The 19,203-nt window shown below is 38.2% G+C and overlaps 1 protein-coding gene across 3 annotated transcripts in view; it reads left to right on the top strand.

Annotated features, from left to right (window-relative positions):
- The window catches only part of PDE4D (phosphodiesterase 4D), a 1,282,340-nt gene that overhangs the window by 692,794 nt on the left and 570,343 nt on the right, over positions 1–19,203 (top strand). The window contains exon 1 of one of the 3 annotated variants that reach the window (XM_033852884.2): positions 17,624–19,156. The exons of the other annotated variants lie outside the window; for them this stretch is intronic. Within the exon in view, the coding sequence (XP_033708775.1) occupies positions 19,110–19,156 (47 nt within the window). The 5' untranslated portion in view covers positions 17,624–19,109. Of the gene's footprint in view, positions 1–17,623; positions 19,157–19,203 lie in introns of those variants that run through there. 3 annotated transcript variants of the gene reach the window in all.

Here is a 19,203-nt window from a genome sequence, read left to right as displayed (position 1 = left end):
CCTCCATATTAGTGAGTGGTTCTTGCTAAGGGTCTCTCTTGAGTTGTTGGCTTGGACTTCAGTCATCTCAAGGCTCATCTGCTTTTAAGGTCACTCATATAGTTGTAAGACCTCAGTTCCTAGCCATGTGGCCCTTTCCATTGGGCTGCATTTAATATGGTAGCTTGCATCCCCCAGACTGAGAGATGAGAGAGAAAGAGACATCCCAAGACAGGTAGAAGCCACAGTGTTTTTTAATCTTATCTTGAAAGTGACATGCTGTCACCTTTTGCCAGATGATGAACCCTGGTACTGTGTGGGAGAAGAGACAAAGGTGTGCATACCAGGCGGTAGGTAATTGAGGACCATCTTGGAGTCTAGCTAGCACTGTCCTTCAAGAAGGCTCCTCACGCCCCATGTAAATCCATGGCTACAAATAAATGCTTTCTGAATCGCAGCTTCTGCCAAGCAGTGTACCCAACACAGAGCAAATATAATTTAGAATTTCTCTCTAAGGGGTCACTTCATTTAGACTAGTGTTGGTCTTCTATGCAGTTAAATAGTCTTGTATCTTAATCATTTTCTATGTCCCATATCCAAGGAAGTACATTTACTCTTCCACAGAACATTTGCTTTATTTATGTTCTAAGTGCTATTTTTAAGTCACTTGTGTTTAGGTGGTGGTTGTACTTCAAATGTTAGCAGACATAATATATAGCAAATAAGAGCAAATAGATACTTGATACTTTTTCCTGCCCCTTTCTATAGAAGGATGAGCTATGTGACCTAAGTGTGACTTTAAATAGGACACTGGGAGGAATTAGAAATTGTGGCATGGTTGCAGAAACCCCACATTACAGTCCATCCTTGTCAGCACTCTGATTCCATATACCAGTATTCCTTTGGGGTTAATCAAGAAATCATTGAAAGATATTAGAGGGAAAATACAATTTTTTAAGGGGAAGGAAGTTCATATTTGGAAGGAGAGATTATGCATGGCCATTATAATAACAAATAGGGGAAAGCATATGTGAATTTTTATGCACTCTTGGTTTTATTGAGCAAAAGTAGGGCGATTTATTTTCCTTTCTTTGTTAATTGTTCATACAGAATTAAACCCTACTGTGCAAGAAACTAGGCACTCTTCCCTACCTTCTCCTGGTATTGAAAGTTTATTGAAATCCTCAAATCAGTTTCATACCATGGTACCAGTGATGTCTCTTGGATTAATTCAGTCAAACCATGCAGTGTGACCAATGCAGACAGTCTGTTAGAAGCGTATGGATAGCTCACCTGTTCTTCATTCTTTCTGCCTCTACTGTTCCTGCATTTTGTTTGCTTTTATCCTGCCATCTTGAATCTCTTATACCCCAAATTATAGTATGCTCATTATATGCAAGGTTTCTCCTCCTACCCGCCCCCTCTTCCTTCCCCCAGTGACATCTCACTTCATTCCCAAGAAAAACATCACCCTCCCCTCTCAGCCCGCTGTGTTTACATTTCTCTGCTCTTTTCCTCTCTCCCCCTGGCATGCTGGTTTCATCAATTTTACCAAATGACTTTCCTGGCAGCTGTAAAAAGAAAACTCAGAGCCAGTTAATAGCAATCTAATACAGTACTTTTTGTCATTTCTCTGAAATGTACAGAAATGTTTGGTCATTGGATTGATTTTTAATGATCTAAATGATCAGGTGTCTCAACTCTGCACTGCAGTAGCCTGATAATAAATAGGAAAGGGGAGGGGCTTGGGCACTGGTTGCTCACTCAGTGCCACATAAATAAACCCCCAAATGCCAGCCAAAGAGACAATGTGAAATATGTCTTTGCCAAATCATATATTAGCATTTTTAAACAAAGGCACCTAGCTCTTTTAATTTTGCATATGGAGGAACTAAAACAAGATGTTTTGGATGACGGTTTAGAAAGCCATTGATGGGTTTAGCAATCAGACCGCAGCCTAATTCTATGCATATCTGTTGACATAAGCAGGACGTCAGCAAAGTGCTTCCCAACATCCCCAAATAGCATCCTGGCATCTCAAAGGTAGGGGGAAGCTTTGGCTATCTTTTAAATTAAAGGCAATAGAACTCTCAAACATGTACGGAATCAGTAAACTGCAAAACAAGTCACTTGTTTTTTTCTCTCTGTAAGAAATAAATTTAAAAAAAAAAGATAAGTATGGGGAAAAGAAGCAATGAAATATTATGAACTCCCCATAAGGCTTATTAACTAGCTGTGAAAGCTTGGGTGACTTGCTTAACTATTCTGGGCTTTGGTTTCCTCACTGTAAAATGGACAGACTAGTGGTACTTTTCTGGATGATTAAATGGAGAGCAGCAAGTCAGGTGTTTAGCATTGTGTCTGGTACCTACTTGCTACACAGCTCATGATCATTTTTTACTGTATCTACTCTCTATAATTACCCCTCCCCACAGTCCTGTCTGGCCAGGTCTAAATCCACAGCGTGAGGCTGCTCTCACAGTACCGTGGACAAAGTGGTTTGGGAGTCCAGTCGCAGCTCAGACACTTACTTTCTGGGTCCATGAGCAATAACCTAACCCCTTCTAGGCTTTTTAGCTTCCTCACCTATAAAGTGGGCGGTGTTAATACTAGCTTTATGGGGTTATTACAAACATTAAAAGAAATAACTTGTGTAAAACTCAGTGCACAAAACCTTTCCCCATCAAAGGGACTCAAAAATGTTAGCTTTATTTCATCCTTCTCCCCTCATTTCCAAAAGTTCTAAATGCTGTGTGGAAGGAAGCTCATTCGTTTCTTATGCTAATGTTTCAATTAATATGACGTTCTTTTGAGAAACTCAGCTCAATTTACATAGCTGGAGCTATACAGATACATCCTTTACACCAGGCTGATTTGGGGCTCACACTGATGAAGGGAGTTTTATATGTTTTCTGTCAAAAGAGTATAGTTCTCCTTGAGAAAGAAGGCACTGTTTCATTTTAAAGCCTGGGTCTTAGTTATCAGTACAATAAAATAGCCAAGTTGGGCTGCCTACCAGTCTAATGAGTTTCTGTTGGATTAGTTCCATTTAGTCTGTTTCATGGCCTGGGTCAGACAGCTCACTAATGGATGCACTTAACGATGCCACTTCGGTCCAGATGGTGTGACTGAAGAGGCTCAATTTCACTGCTGGTAAAAGTGACCCAGAGGCACTCTTTGCTGACGATATTAGGGGCATATGGTCTTTGTATTTGAAAGACACCATCTCCCTCTCCCCATCCCATATTGCAAGAAAATTAGATTCTAATAGAAAGAACAGGGCCCAAGAGTTGTAGTAACAGTTCATACCCTCATTTGAGAAATTTTGTATTCCTGGGGTAAATGAGATCAATTTTGGCTTATAATAAGTGTTCCTTATGTTTTTCAGATGTTGGAGAAAGTGTGGCAACACAGCAAAGCAAAGCAAAACTTTGCAGTTACCATGGTGGGTGGCAGTGGAGATATAAAGCAAGAAAGACATAAAACAGAATAATAATCAAAATTATAAATATATTTTACAAAGGATTGGAAAGCTGAATATCAATTATATTGTTAAATGTTTCAAAATTTTTAAATGGATAGAAAAAATCTGTTTGGACTTAGGATCCCTAATTATTATTTATTTTTAGCTCTGAAAACAGCAAATCACCTACACATTTTATATATCTATATCATTGTCTTTGTACATACTAAAAATGTCTCGAGCATTTGTTAGTATTTTGTCTTTGTTAGTATACATTTTTAAGCGTCTTCAACCCTATTAAATGTTTGGAGGCTTGGAAGTTATTAGGGAGGAGAGAGAAAGGTACATCTTCTCCAAGAACTCAGCATCTGGTCAGAGAGATAGAAATAGGATCCTTTTATTACTGTCAACAGTTCCCAAATGAATATCCTTGTGTGTGTGTGTGTGTGTGTGTGTGTGTGTGTGTGTGTGTGTGTGTCTGTGTGTATTTGCACTAAAGGAATCCTTTTTGTAGGATAGCCTCCTGCAAATCAAAGTTATGTGGTTTTACATTTTAAAAAGTCTACTCGTTTGTGCTACAAGAAGGTCTTTCCAGTCCGTGTTTCCACCAAATATTTTGGGTATACCTGTTTCCCACCCCCTCACCATCACTGGATATTTTTAGTCTTTCATTTTTACCAATGTGATAGGCAGAATTTCTCATTGTAGTTTGAATTTATTCCTTTGGTTATCAGTGAGATAGAATATCTTTTCAAATGGCTATTGGCTATTTGCAGTTCTCCTTATGTGATGTTTATTTGCATCCATTTCCCATTTGTCTTTTGGGTTGTTGGTCTTATTCTAATTAATTTATAGGTTCTGCTTAAAGCAAATGATACAAAAATCATACGATGGCTATGTTTATAGCCTACTCTGCTAACTCACTTTGCATTAGTCATTGCTGGAGAAGCCTATACTATTTAGCTTTTTCATATTTCTACAGTGTTGTTTTTCTTCCTCCCAAATTTAACATTCCCACCATTGAAGTCAGCAGGTTAGATGGCAAACATTTGAGGAGGTCAAGGGCAACAAATATGTATTGATTTCTTGTATGTGTTAAGTGGTTAACCTATACCTTCCCATGTACAGTCATTGTACTACAGTAATCCCAAACAAACCTAAGAAATAGGTATCATTGTTGTTTTCCAGAGGAAAAAAAAATAAGATTCAGAGAAGGTTGAGAAATGAGCCCAAGGTGAATGAAGTGATGAGAGACCTCAGGTCTGTCTAATAATACCAAACACCTGGGCTCCATCCGCCAAACCACACCTTCTTCAGTAACACTTCTATTAACTTAGCAGGGCAAATTAGCTCGTTTATACTCAGGGCTCCTAGAAGATGTAATACAGAAAGAGGCAAAATTGGGACTTAGGTTTATCAATCTCAAGCTTTGGTTGGGGACTAGAGGCGGGAGGACGAGGCTAATGGTAAAAGGGATCAAGTCATCCTTGGAATAACTTGAGTAAAGGAAGAAAAAATGGAAAAGGCAATCTCGACAGTACTGAGGATAGGGTGCCCATATCAGTGAGCTGGAGCTTGCAGACAAAGAGGAAGAAGGGAGAGACCATCCAAATAGAAATGTGCATCCACTTCAATGTTCATGAACCATCAAAGAAACAGCATCAACAGAACAACGACAACAGCATGGACTGGAGAACAGTTAAGACTAATGGTGCCTCATTATGGGATGCCATTCAGACAATGGAGGTTAAAACAAAAAAAAGCAGAACTTCATACTGCTGAAAGTTCTCCCAATAGGAAGCGTGTTCAAATACTAGAGACTTAGTTTCATGAGAAGAGGATTAGTTATACCTTGGCCTGTTTATCCAAAAGCAAAGACGTGGGTAGCAAGTTTACTAGAAGTGTCTTCTTGGAGTATAAGGGACAATTATGATAGCTTAGGCCACCGGCTTTCAGTAAATTCCATCTTGTACTTTACAAAAATTAGCTCATTATTCTGCTGTTCTTATGAATGTGTTAGTCTGCGAACATATCGTTGTCACAAATTAGTCACCTAGTGTTTCTCTGAAAGTGATTTAAAATAAGCACACCCACGTCATAATATGGAATAGTAAAATAGGTCCTGGCTTGATCCTTTAAATGGAATTCAGCAGAAAGTATGCTTCGCTTTCCAAGGGGTTTCTGGCGCACACATCATCTTCTGATTTCCTAAGATTAGAATGTGATCCTTGCCCTCAGTATTGACAATATCATGTAATATAAGAAACCTCTTTAGTTTCCCTCCTGAACTCCAAGAGAGAACCAAGCCTACTGATAAATGATGGATTTGCAAATTGAACATAGCTTTTGTTTGTTTTTATTTACATTGCTTGTCACAGGTGTCATCAGTTATCACAACTTGTTTCAGTTCAATAATAGCAATTTTGAGGATTAAACATCTGATTTTAAAAGTTTAGTTTTGGCAGATGAGCTTACTCACCAGCTGTTTAGAAAGAAAGAAAAAATGTGAGAAACCATAGCTTCCCTCTTCTAACTTGGTTACCTATTGAGAAGTGCCCTGGATTATAATCAGTGTTTCATGTTGAAGTCTCTCAGGGAGGATGCCTTTGGTGCAAGTTTGGAGCTGCTAACTCAATGGCTTAACATAAACAAATAAGGCAGATGTATTGTCTTATAACATGAAATTCCAAGGTAGAGCATTCCAGGGATGGTCTCTTTTTGTTTTATTTATTTGTATTATTTATTTGTTTATTTAGTTAGTTTTCAGGGATGGTAATTAAGAGGCTCAGGCACATCACCCAGGTTCTACTTGCCTTCTTAGCATGTTGTTTTTTTGCTCAGACTGACTCTCCTAATTATCACAAGATCATGGCCCCAGCCAGGCACAAGGTCCAAAGGTAGAAAATGAACCCTTTCTTTCTTGTGCTTCTCTTTTTTTTTTTTTTTTTCCTTGCGGTACGCGGGCCTCTCACTGCTGTGGCCTCTCCCGTTGCGGAGCACAGGCTCCGGATGCGCAGGCTCAGCGGCCATGGCTCACGGGCCCAACCGCTCCGTGACACATGGGATCCTCCCGGACCGGAGCACGAACCCGCGTCCCCTGCATCGGCAGGCGGACTCTCAACCACTGTGCCACCAGGGAAGCCCTGTGCTTCTCTTTTTAAGAAACGCTTCTCCCAGAAGTCATCTCAGCTGACTTCATTTTATATCTCTTTGGTGAAGTTTGGTCTTAGGACATAAAGGAATAATTGGCCAAAAAATGGGATTAGACTGTTCAGGATTTACCCTGAGCTGGGCAGGGAGTCACTTTCTCTGAGTACTTAGCTGCCTCAAAAAGTAAATTCCCGCAAAAATAATTGGTTTTCTGCCAGCAAGGAAGAGGGAGGGTGGATGTTGAGTGGTTGATCAGCGATGGTAAAGGAACCATGGTGTTAACCACATGGTAACAAATGTTAAAACCGCAGTTTCAACAAAGGCAGTGAGGTACGATAGCCACATTCCAAAGTGTGGTGCCCGTCCTAAATTCCAAGTTTCAAAATAGGTGGCCAAGAGTCAGTTTCATGACATTTGGGCCACTTACACCAGGGCCCTTAACTCAGGTCAAGGCAATAACGGAGTTCAGAGAGGGGAAAGGAAGTGCAACTTATGAAAAGCTATTATTCATTTTTTATAGAAAGAGATAACTGGGTGGTGCTATGAGCCCTACCCTCTCTTCCCTCAAAGGGGGCTGCAGTCATCTCATTCACATCAAACCTAGAAAAAGAGGATTCGATGGTGGGAATTTTTCCCATGGACTGCGTGTACACCGCACATGAGAGAGAGCTGGCCCTGAGCCAAAAGGCACTTGGACTTCAACAGCAAGGGTTTGGGTTTATAAGGATTGGATCCCTAGAAAACCGTGGGCTTGGTGGGGGGCTGATGAACCAGCAGTACTCCGAACACAAGCTCTTCCTGGGTCCTAGGAGTTGTCGCCAGAGGGACCAGCGGGGATGTGGCTGATGAACCCACAAAAGTGCCCACGAGACAAAGAAGCAGCTTTCAACATCTGCCAGGTCCCCAACGCAAGTTGCCATCTTATGACAGTGCCAGTTCAAAAAAAATATCTTCTCCTTCCTTTCATCACCTCTCTCCATGCTCTCCGACCCCAGAGTAGTCAGTACCAACAGCTGTGAAGTCAGGCTAGCAAGGAGAGGGGAGATAAACCTTACCGCTGCCTCACCCACTTACCCTGTTGCAAGCAGCTAGTCTGCAGTGGGCCCAGCTGGGAGCTGGAAGATGTGAGTTAAATCAAGTTTGGAGTTTCAGATTACAGTTTGGAAGGGACATTCTATTTTTATTTATCTATTTTTAAATATTTATTTATTTATTTGGCTGTGTCGGGTCTTAGTTGCGGCACACGGGATCTTCATTGCGGCTCACAGGCTCTTCGTTGTGGCATGTGGGCTTCTCTCTAGTTGTGGAGTGCAAGCTCCGGAGTGTGCAGGCTCAGTAGTTGCGGCACACAGGCTTAGTTGCCGTGCAGCGTGTGGGATCTTAGTTCCCCGACCAGGGATCGAACCTGCATTCCCTGCATTGGAAGGTGGATTCTTAACCACTGGACCACCAGGGAAATCCCTGGAAGGGAACTAATATCTGAATAGAATCTGAGTTGATGGTTTAAAGAGAATATAAAGTTCTCTGTTGCCTGAGATTGCCCAGAAAAGTGATAAGACTTTCTCCATAAATAAAACTTAAAGGGGTAGTGAGAAACCAAAATAAAATGTGTTTTTAATATGTATCACGTGTCCTTATTTTCAATGACTTTGTTATAATATTAATACTCTTTAAAAACATTTTTTTAATATCCTGACAATACCACATCACATTTGTATCTCTAGTTGCATGCTTCTCCTTTCAATCATCCTCTAATATTTGAAAGGAAAATTATTTACACTGTCCAGCAAATATTCTGATTTTTAAAACACCTATGTGCCAGTGGAAGAATCTCAAAGAAGATCTGTGTTAAAGGTGTAAGAAGCAGTAAGTCATTGTGAAAAACAAGGGAAATGGGAAAGTTAGTATTACTGGTAGTGCCCTTGTAGCCCACTCCACTGCCTTTCACTTGCCCTTGTCTTTATTCTCTTCTTCTTCCTTTCAGACTCCTTAGGACTGGGAGTTCAGGATTGTCACTTGCTCACAAAAGGTACAGCCCATGAGGAGAAGTCACCAGGGATTCTGGGTTGCAACAATGGCTTGATCCTTCTCCTTCAGGAACAAAAATATTCCAACCCTTGACACACTATGGTAGCCTCATCCAAATGGCCTGTGCCTCTAATCAGTGGGTATTTGTTGGGCAGAGGGAGAAAGGTGAGGAGTTTATTCATTAACTTTGTTCCTGCTTCCAGTGCAACTTCCATTCTTTTAAAAATAAAGCAGGCATTTCCAAAATCACGGAAGCTTGCTGAGAATGCTGGTGACAAAGGTTCAGATCCTCATCTACCTGTTCCATCAGCCATCTAAAGGGGAGGGGTCAGTGAGAAGAGTGGAGAAATCCTCAAAGTAAACTTCCTGTTTGATCAGCTTTGCTACTTTATTTTGTGGAAAAATTTAAAGTTCTTTTGTGTCTTTATCCATTTTACAAACCTCAGAACTAAAAACGGCAGATGAAATCATGTTACAATTCACATTGACTTCTTCCCTACTCATGTGACGTGCTTCCCATAGAGAAAAGTATAAGCTACATGGCTAGGCAATTAGATCACATATTAGTATTTTTCTTTTTTCAGTTTTGGACATGGTGTTTACGTTTGCCTGTTTGTATCTGTTAAGTGAGCTGTGTGGTCTGTAGTGATGCTTTTAGGGGTGGAGTATGCCAGTTAGAGAGAGAGGCAGGCTAGTTGGTAGTTTCAAGTGCCCAGTATTATGGATTCTCCTCCAAGTCAGAACATTAAAAAACAGAGCAGAGCAGAAGGTATTAAATGCTAGGTGACGGAGGAGTTATCTGTCTACAATAGGCAACTAGGATTTAGTAATTAGTCTTGAATTTATTTTGCACTCAAATGCCAAGAATGTTTTAATTAATTATATCAAAATGACTTTAAAACAGTTATTCTAAAATATTGACTTCTGGTTTCAATGTTTTAATATTTTAAAACTGTTAAATGATTATTTTAAAATAATTATATGAATGCCCTTTTTTCTCCCTAAAAAGGAATTATGCCTTTCAAGTACTAAATTCTCTTCCTCCATAAAGCTAATAAAAATCACACTATTTTCCCCCTTCCTTAATCTCTCTCTCTCTCTTTCTGTCTTTTGCCTCCTTATCTGAAACAAATTAACATTCAGTGAATAAAATGATGAAAGGGGTTTGAGAAAAATAAGAAGCTAATATTTTGACTGGAAGTGTAATAGATGTCAGTCAGAGAAAAAGGATGCTCTCTCCAGAATCCCTGCGTGTGGATGTAGATGTAGGTACATTAATTGTTAATTCCTCTGTGCGTGTGTGTGTGTGTGTGTGTGTGTGTATGTGTGTGTATGTGTGTTTTAATTTAAGCCCCTTGATTGAGTAACCATCAATTCAATGTCAAGCTAATTCACTTGGCTAATTCACTATTACAATATAGCCTTAATTTTAAATTGCTTTATTTTGTGGGGGAGGGAAAGGATTTATGAATAGCAACATAAAATTTCTTATATGGTGACGCATTCAGTCAAGATTTTGATTGCAAGAAAAACTGACTTAGACTAGCTTCTGTGGAAAAGGAGGGAATGTCGTTACTGGAAAGATACAGAAAATCACGGAAACAAAATGGAACTGGGTCTTGTTGGATTTGTAAAACTCAAGAATTGAGGCAACTCCTCTTTCTGTGGCTATATAATCATCCATTTCTGTTTGTCTCTGTGTTGCAGCTCTTTGCCTGCTTCTATCTGTAATTGCTACAATTTCCTTAGTCATTAGTTTGCACTTGACCCAAAATGCCTTCAGCCCCTAAGTCCACATAACATTTTGGTTCAAGCTCATCTGGAACTGATTAGATTCCCTATTTTCTTATGACCATTCACATTCCAAATATACAAGATTAATGTTTTCTATCCAGTGAATGAATCAGGTGCCAGTGGGTCAAGTTTTCATACCTGTTGCAGTGAGGTTTTAGGAGGGTAATAAGGGTGTAGGTAAGGAAAGCTCTTTAGAAACAGCTGTAGGCAGACAAAAATAATCATGTTTGGTATAGTGATTGATTCATTTATGATAATTATTCACTCAACAAATATTTCACTGAGCACTTCTTATGCACCAGACACTATTCTAGGCACTGGGGATACCAACCAAAAAAACCAACCAAAAAAATCCCAGTGCCCTGATGGAATTTCTCTTCTTATGATGATCATTAGCCCTCTATTTCAAAGCTAACTGAAGAAAAAAATGGAGTAGCAATGTCCTCATACAGTAAGTACATGTTGAAATAACAATACATATGTATGTGTCTTTATATGTATATGTAATATTTACATTATAAATATATACATATAATTTGTAAATATCATAATCATAATTTCTTTTACTTAGTTAACTGTCGATGGTGTGTGAGTGGGAGCGTGTGTGTGTATTGGAAGCAGCAATTGAGGTCTTTGAATTTTAAATGACATGTGATTTGCAGATTTTGATGCAGCTTCTTTTAACTTCCTATGAAAATGGCTATGAAAATATACCCTCCCAAAATTACAATTAAAAAAGCCCTTAAACCCAGGACCAGGAGTGATTCATTGCCAGAATATTAAAGAAACAATAAATTAGATTGAAAATATAAATGATAGACCATCCATCCTATTCCATTCTAAAAGTAGGTAAAAATAATTTCTTGGATTTACCTGGACCAGAAAACATATATACTGTATATCGGGTTGGCCAAAAAGGTTTGTTCGTGTTTTTCCGTAAGTTGTTACGGAAAAACCCAAATGAACGTTTTTGGCCAACCCAATACTACTACTATAGTAGGTACATAACTACCTTAAGTTTTTTAAAAGAAATATACCAGCAGATACAAAGTAGGATCAGAATTAAGGAGTTAGGAAATCTTCAGGTTTGCAGATACTTACGTATTTGAGCTGGAGTAAAATAAACACATCCTGTTATCAAGATGTGCAATCAGATATTTCATTTTGCAAGTATATATAGCTTTAACGTCGATGGTTCCAACTCTGAATAAGTACTGCTTCTGGCCCCAGTTACAGTGTTTGTATGGGCGTGGAAAAAGAATAAATCAGTTATTCGTTTCTCTTTTTAAGACTTGATATTGATTTAGCTAATGATGTTAGTGCAATGTTTGAATTCTTGAATATACATTTTGAATTTAACTGTTCGGTTTTGAGGTTTGACGTTAGATATTTCAAGTCTACCAGAGATTCTATCTGACAAATATTAGAAACTTGGGTTTGATATTCCAATACACTGATATTAACTATAAATGACTATTCTTCCTTAATAAATACTAGGTATATTTTTCTCTTCATTGGTGTCTCAATTATGCAAATAATACATGGAAATATTCTCATTAAGAAGATTAATCAATTCAGAAATATGTAAAGTAAAAGGTGAAAATCATTTTTTAACGAGGCCTACTTTTACTTCCTTATCTCAGAGGTGATTAGTTTGTCAGTAGCTTGGTGTATATCCTTCTAGATCTTTTCCTCTACATTGGCATAAATATATATTTATATTCACATGCATATTTAAATTCATATTAAATAATTCATATTAAAAATATTAGGCTGCAAACCTGAGGGGTTTTTTTTTTCACCTACCAGTATTTCAGATATTTTTTCCAAGTCATTCTTAGAAATCTATACTATCCCAGAAACATGGGTGTATGTTGAAGCTGGGTCTTATCTTATTACATGAGAAATATTTTTACTCCTTTAAATTTCTGAAACAAATATGATACAAAGCTTTTAGAAAAGTTTAAGGTAGAAATGAAATATAATTCCATTTCAGAAGGGACTTCCAATACTATCTTATTGGTTTTTGTTTCCATTTTTGTTTCCATTTTAATTTAAGTAAATTGCAGACCATGTGAAGAATCTATATTTTATTACATTTTCTAGTGATTGAATTAAAAGTATATGTGAGCAACATTTAAGGAGCTCTCTTCATGTTACAAAGTGTTTTCTATAATTTACCCCAGAAATTTAAAAATTATAATAACCTATAAGTTTGCTATTATTTCTGTTACAATAAGGAAACTGAGCCTCACAGAGTTTTAGTGAGTTGTTCAAAATTACACAAAAAGTGAAAGGCAGAACCTGAAATTAAGGGCTCACATCTTGAGACTCTAAGAAAGAATACAAACTCGACTTTTTCTTCTTCAAACTTGCTGTAGTTTTTTTTCCACATTTGATTTTTGAGTAACCAATAGTAAGTGCTTTCTCTGTATCCTAGCATTAGTTATTCCAACACTTCTACTTTCAAAGATATTAAAAGTGGAATTTAGCAAGCTTTCTAAATATCCCAATTATGAAATGTATTGTGTTTGATGGTATGAGAATTTTGTCTTGTAAATGTGTTTATTTATCATTTAAGATGAGAAGATTTAAGTTTAGGCTATATGATCCAAAATGACTTGTTATATTAGTTAAATCGTGAAAATTTCCATCAAAGCATCTGTTGGTTTTAGGTGATCAAAATGGGTGTTTAATGAATTTCTTTTTCACTTTTCTGTTGGTGGTTGTATTTTTGGTCATAAGAACATGTAGAAATTGAATGAACTAGCAACTTGCTGAAACATGACCCAGTTCCCTGATTCTTAGCGGTTGAAACCAATGACTTCATAAAGAGCTCCTCTTATTTTAGTTATAAAGGTGCTGACCAGTGTGCCTTCAGGCTTTGCTAGAATTTGCCAGAAGTGGGAAGTCATCACTATCAACATGGTCATTAGTTAACGTTTGTTTACTGAGTGCCAGCAACGTTTTTGGTGTTATAAATACACAGAGAAAGACACTGTTGGGCTTGGGATTGGTTTTCTGCAGCGGTGGGAGAGAGGATTTGGTCTTGAATGTTCTTTTCCTACTCGGAGGTAGGGGTGGGGAATGTGCGGTCATCTTGGGTCTCATTCTGTGTACTGGGATGCTACTCTCACCTGTTTTATTAATTGATGACATATATAATACATAGAACAAAAATATGTACATTTACACACACGTGCACATGCATAAGCAAAAAGTACACATAAATTTCATTTTTATTAGACAATTTAAAAAATATTTTGCTATTTTGGCTTTTGGTGAAAAAGTCATATCCCCCAAGATATCCAAGTCACTGTATCTTCTAATTATCTTCTATTTATAACATACTCATACTGCTAATATAGAGAATGTGTTAAAAAATTACGCAGAGGTATTTGTATATATAAAGATTTTTATGCAAAAGTTAACCAGCTTCTTGAAAGAATGGGAAGCTTCTCTAAAATATCTGAAATGACAATTAGGATTCCTAGAAGATTAATCATAGAATACCTTTTAGACCCTTGTCCATATCTAAACCTACAGGAGTTTTAATTTTATTTCACCCAAGTTATTTAAGAGGCAATCATTGACAGTAGCTGTTGGTTATAGCAAAATGTGATGGTGACCGAAAGATACACCTTAACACTTGAAATTAAAATTTCATTCTGAAAGTGAAACTCGGGAAAATCAATGAGTTAAGTCATTACATCAGATAAGTAACTGTACAGATAAGTGACTATAAAGAGTTTTAGGAAACACACAAGGTTTGGACTAGGGTGTGTCTTTATTATGCTATGCTTATGTTAGCATAAAGATATAACTTAATGATTTGTTTTAAACTCATTGTGAAATTGAAGGGGTTTGAAGAGAATGGAGTCCTGAAACTGACAATACAGGGGTAAGACTTTGCCTAGAGAGTGTTAATTTTGTATTCCTACTCTTATGTTTTTGTAAACATTTTTTAAAGAACTCCCCTTTTCAAACCAAACCTAGATATAAAACAGGTAAAAGCAGAGGGGCTCTGGTTGAAACAGTACAAGGTAGTTGGTCTTCCCTTTGCCCTGAGTTGGCTTGAGGCAACTTTGCCAAACCACAGGACTCCCAGGAATTTAGTTTGAACACCATCACCCTTGGGAGCAAAACCCCCTAGCCATGGCAGAAAGAGACTTTAATTATAGGAAAGGGGCATGGGGACACTGGTTAGTTAATGCTTCTCTGACTTTGAGTACAGTAAACAGTCTTTCATGAAAATGTTAGAGTATTCAGTTTGCTCAGAGTTTGTACTTTACACTTTATCAATAAAATGGCATCCTGTTTTTAAATTTTTTTCTTGTATCAGTCTCCTATGAGGATAGTTAATGTGAGTCCATCCTTGAAAGACCGAATACTCTTGTGCTTATCTTGGAATTAAAATTTTAAAAAGGAGAGGATGACTAGCCTTTGTGTTGTTAGAGCTGAGCCTACACCATGGCTGTAGGAAGTTTGTGCCAATCTGTGGTGTCCTGCTAATAATTAGAGCTCCTTTATTGATTGAAATGATGGGGCTGGGATCTGCCATAAAAGTAATATTTTATGCTTACTCCTATATTTCTTAGAACTTCCATGAAAAGATGATTACCTTTTAGTAGAAAAAACAGATTTGTATTACCCTAGTCCATCAACATTATTCATCTTTGAGAACTTTTTTTTTTCAAATTACCAACCTATTAGTTCTGCCCAAATGTTGTTTCATGAAGACCACACATTTGTGAAATATTAAATAAGTCTTGTGAAGTATCAGTTTGTAAAATAGTGGTCATAACTCTGAAGACCCTGTTTATAATATACATGGAATAAAAATGCTGGAAATCAGCTATTTCTATTCTCTAAGCAAGCCCATTCTTTTATATATGTTTGTTACCTTGAGTTTTCAAAATACTCAGTTTAGGATTGCTTATTAATGTGTAATCTTGGTTCCCTGAACTGTGAAGTAAACTACGTTTTTTTCTTTGTTGTCCCTCAGGCAGAAATTTGGCTTTTCTACTATTTATCATAGCTTCTCAGTTGTGTGTCCTTTCTTTCTAATTTATACCTTATTCTAGACAGTTGCACCTATAAAAATAGGAATAAAAAGCCAAGAAAAGTTTACTTTAAAAATATTCAGTTGAAATCTCCTCTTAGTTTACATATATTTTAAGTTTACATTTCCTCTAGTAAGCCGATGACTAAATTATTTACATTTAAAAAATTTTTTAAGTGATTTATTATATCATTGCCCACAAATGGAAACATGGCTAACAAGTATTGAATGTTGAACTGTGTGGTAATTGAGAGAGATTCAGAGATATTTTTGGTATTATTTCACCCATGGGTGTCACTTTGGCATACAAACAGAGTAGAGTAGAATGAAGTAAAAAATAAGGAAATTTCAAATAAATGTTTATTACAAGGGAAAATAAATTTCTATATCATTTTAAAAAATCTTTGTATTTGCTACTTTCCATGGAGACCTACTCTTTAATGTAGTGTGAGAACTAACTATGGGTTTTGAAATAGGTTAATATCCATCATCCTATCATCATCACCATCATCATCAAAGAACACTAACCTGTCAAATAATCATCAAATAATCTGAATTTTCTTCCACATCTACTACTAACATGATTTGTGATGATGAGCAAATACTACCATTTTGGAAATTCATCTCCAAAGTTGTCATAATAAATGTCCTACTCTCCTCAGCATGGTTCTGTGAGGCTAAAATAATACCTGTAAAAATAAAATTTTAGAAAGCATAGCACTAATGCAAGATGGTATTCTTATGTACAGAGGCACCAAAATATAGTGGTAATGCAGGCAGGCTTTGGAGACAGACTTTCTTGGTTCATATTGTGACTCTTACTAGATATTTGACCTTGAGCAAGCTGCTTAATCCTAGAGCACCACAATTTCCTCATCTGTAGATCAGGGCTAATAATAATCCATCCCTGATAGTGTTGTTGTGAGGATTAAATGAGATAATAATGTATAGCACTTAGTACAGAGGCTGGGACGTTGTAAGTGTTCCTTGCTCTTAAATAATATTTAAATATCTCTTGTAATAGCAAATTTTGAATTACTCAGTGATGCTTGGTTCAAGCATTCATAGCTTGTTAAAAACAATTCAGACTGAAGTCTTCTGGTTCAGATCACAAATGACTTCATGGAAGAGATTTATTCCCTTCAGCAAAAGGGGGTCGTGAGGATACTGCCTAGGCTACAGGAAATCCCAGGAAATATTCTCAAATTCCTTTTCAGCTGTGGTACCATCTTTTTGAACCTACAAGTTCAAATTGCTTTTAAATGAATCACTCAGTTCTTCCTCTGGCCAGGAATACTTTCATTAGGATTATCGTTTGATCAAAATGAAAACTCCCCAAATCATGGCAGTTTTCACGACCAAATTTCTTTATACCTGGTTTTGACTTTGTGGGAAATGCCACGCCCCACTGCCCCGACAGCTCTGTGTAATGTTTTCTGCTGTGACAGGGCCTCACTGGGGAAATCCTAGCTGAAGATAATAGCATGATATATTAAATGTTGCCAGTATTCCATTTAATAATAAGCAATTGTATAACAGGCTTTTTAAATACCTAAGTAAAAAGTGATACATTAATATTGAGTACACTGCTACTGTAAAGTCCATTCTCCTCCTGATTTCCAACCAACACCATTTAACTGCCAACCTACTATTACAAGAGTTTACTATTTTATTCTTGCTCCAAAATGGCATCAACAGCGATGGGGTGCTTTCAGGGGATTGTTGAACAGATTTTTTTCAACAAAGGGGGAAGCTTGAGGAAATGCAAAACAGCCACTGTAGGCATGGCAAAGCTTTATCTCAGCACGCCTCAAATCCACACACCCCTTAATCAAACAAGCAGCTTTATGGCATGCGCAATTGCAACTGAAATATAACCGACTTCCGCAGAACTGGCTTCCAGAGGATTTCCTGTCCAAAAATGACCGTGTGGTCATCTGTAGCTAAATGGTTACAGATCGTCAAGTCAGCAAGGCACCCCCTCCCCAGCATTTGTGTGTTTTAAAAACAAGAGAGTCAAAGTGACCAAACCCTGTCATTTGCAGATTCTCTCTCTGGACTTCTTTGATTTCCTTTCTTTTCATTGGGTAAAAAGGGGAAAAACAAAACCCAGCCGACAAAAACCCTCCCTCCTTAATATCTGTTAGTTCAATGTGTCATTTCCCTGGGAGGTTATTTACAGGTTTCTCGCTGCTTAGCTTGTCTTGCCTGGTGATCACTGACTTAAAGAAGAAATCTGCCTTTTTGGGGCGAGCTGTGCCTTTAACCCCTTTGGTCGGCTCTTCCTTGGAGGCGAGCGAAGCGCGCTGCAGTGTCCGGGAACCCACCTAGAGGGCCCCCTTGACGCCAGCACATCCCCTGTCGGGCAGCTGCCTCTGCAGCCGAGCGGGCTGCTGCAGAGTTAATGTACAGTACCACGGAGCCTGCAAGTGTCCTGAGCTGTTCAGAGCCGCCGGCAGGCACAGCCCAGGGCAGACGAGGCGGCTGCGACGATTCCAAAGGTTCTGCTGGAAATTCGGCGCTGGGGGACCCCAGTGGGAGCCTGTTGCCATTGTGTTTTAAAAGCATGCAAGGTCTGTATAGCTCGGGCGTGAGAATCTTTCAGAAGCTGTCAGAGCATCTGAGTAAATGACACCTACTGGGAAATTGAATTGGGGGTAAAAAGAGAGAGAAAAAAGAGAAGAGAAAGACAGCGGGGGAAGAAATTCTTAGACAACGTCTGACTTGCAGCTGTGAAAATTCATTTCTTTCCCAGGCAAAATATGAAAAGCCCGCACATGGATTTGATAACAACAAATTAGAGGGGTTTCTGCAGGGAAAGGATCAATAGCTTAGTCATTTGACTGAAAGAGAGCAGACAGCCTTATTAAGGGGTTAGGCAGCAGAAATGAATTTCCTCCTGACAGCACCTTCTGAAGTCATGATGGGAGCTCATGGTGATCCTGTCCTGCAAAGCAGAAATTGCTCCTTGCCTTCCTACTTTTGCAGTTGAAAACCAGCAATTCTGAGATTGGGGAGAGAAGTTGGCTTTTGGTTATACATGGTTGCTAGCCCCTCTGCCCAGGTCTTTGTCCGACACGTCTCAGAAGGCAGCACTGCGTTAAAGTGACCACACATGAATATGTGCCTAAGAAAGAAGAAAAAGCAGTATTCATTTCTAAAGGACAGCATGGCAAAGCAACCTGAAGTTTCCCATTTCCCTTCTAACACTTCTTTAACAAGGATAACAAGAAACTGTCTTTTGACTCCTTTTTTCCCACATTCCAGAGTCCTTCCTGCAAGGATGCATTAATTTCCACTCTAGGCAGTTGGATTTTACTGGGACAATATTTGTCACCATTTAGGATTAGCGAATGAACTGGTTATTTTAGTGTGTTGACTAACTAGTGGAACCTAAATGGGTGGACCGATACCTGCAGTACTCTGTGATGTTTCTTTCTTCAAACCCTGGAAGGGCTTTTGTTGTTGCTCTTTGTTTTTTTTTTGTGGGGGGGTGATTTTTGGGAATTCAGTACTTGTTGCAATAATTGCCCATGATAGCTGCTCAAACAGGAGAGTTGGAATTCATCTTTGAAAATCACTACATGTAACATACGAGACAAGGAAAATATTAATGACAGAAGATCTGCCAACATGATGCACGTGAATAATTTCCCCTTTAGAAGGCATTCCTGGATATGGTGAGTAATCGATATCCCCTTCAGTTGGTAATGCTCAGAATTATAAA

Source organism: Tursiops truncatus, chromosome 3 (assembly GCF_011762595.2).
Source record: "Tursiops truncatus isolate mTurTru1 chromosome 3, mTurTru1.mat.Y, whole genome shotgun sequence".
Lineage (NCBI taxonomy): Eukaryota > Metazoa > Chordata > Mammalia > Artiodactyla > Delphinidae > Tursiops > Tursiops truncatus.
The sequence above is the reverse complement of the archived record's forward strand: the minus strand, read 5'-3'. Positions and strand labels throughout refer to the sequence as shown.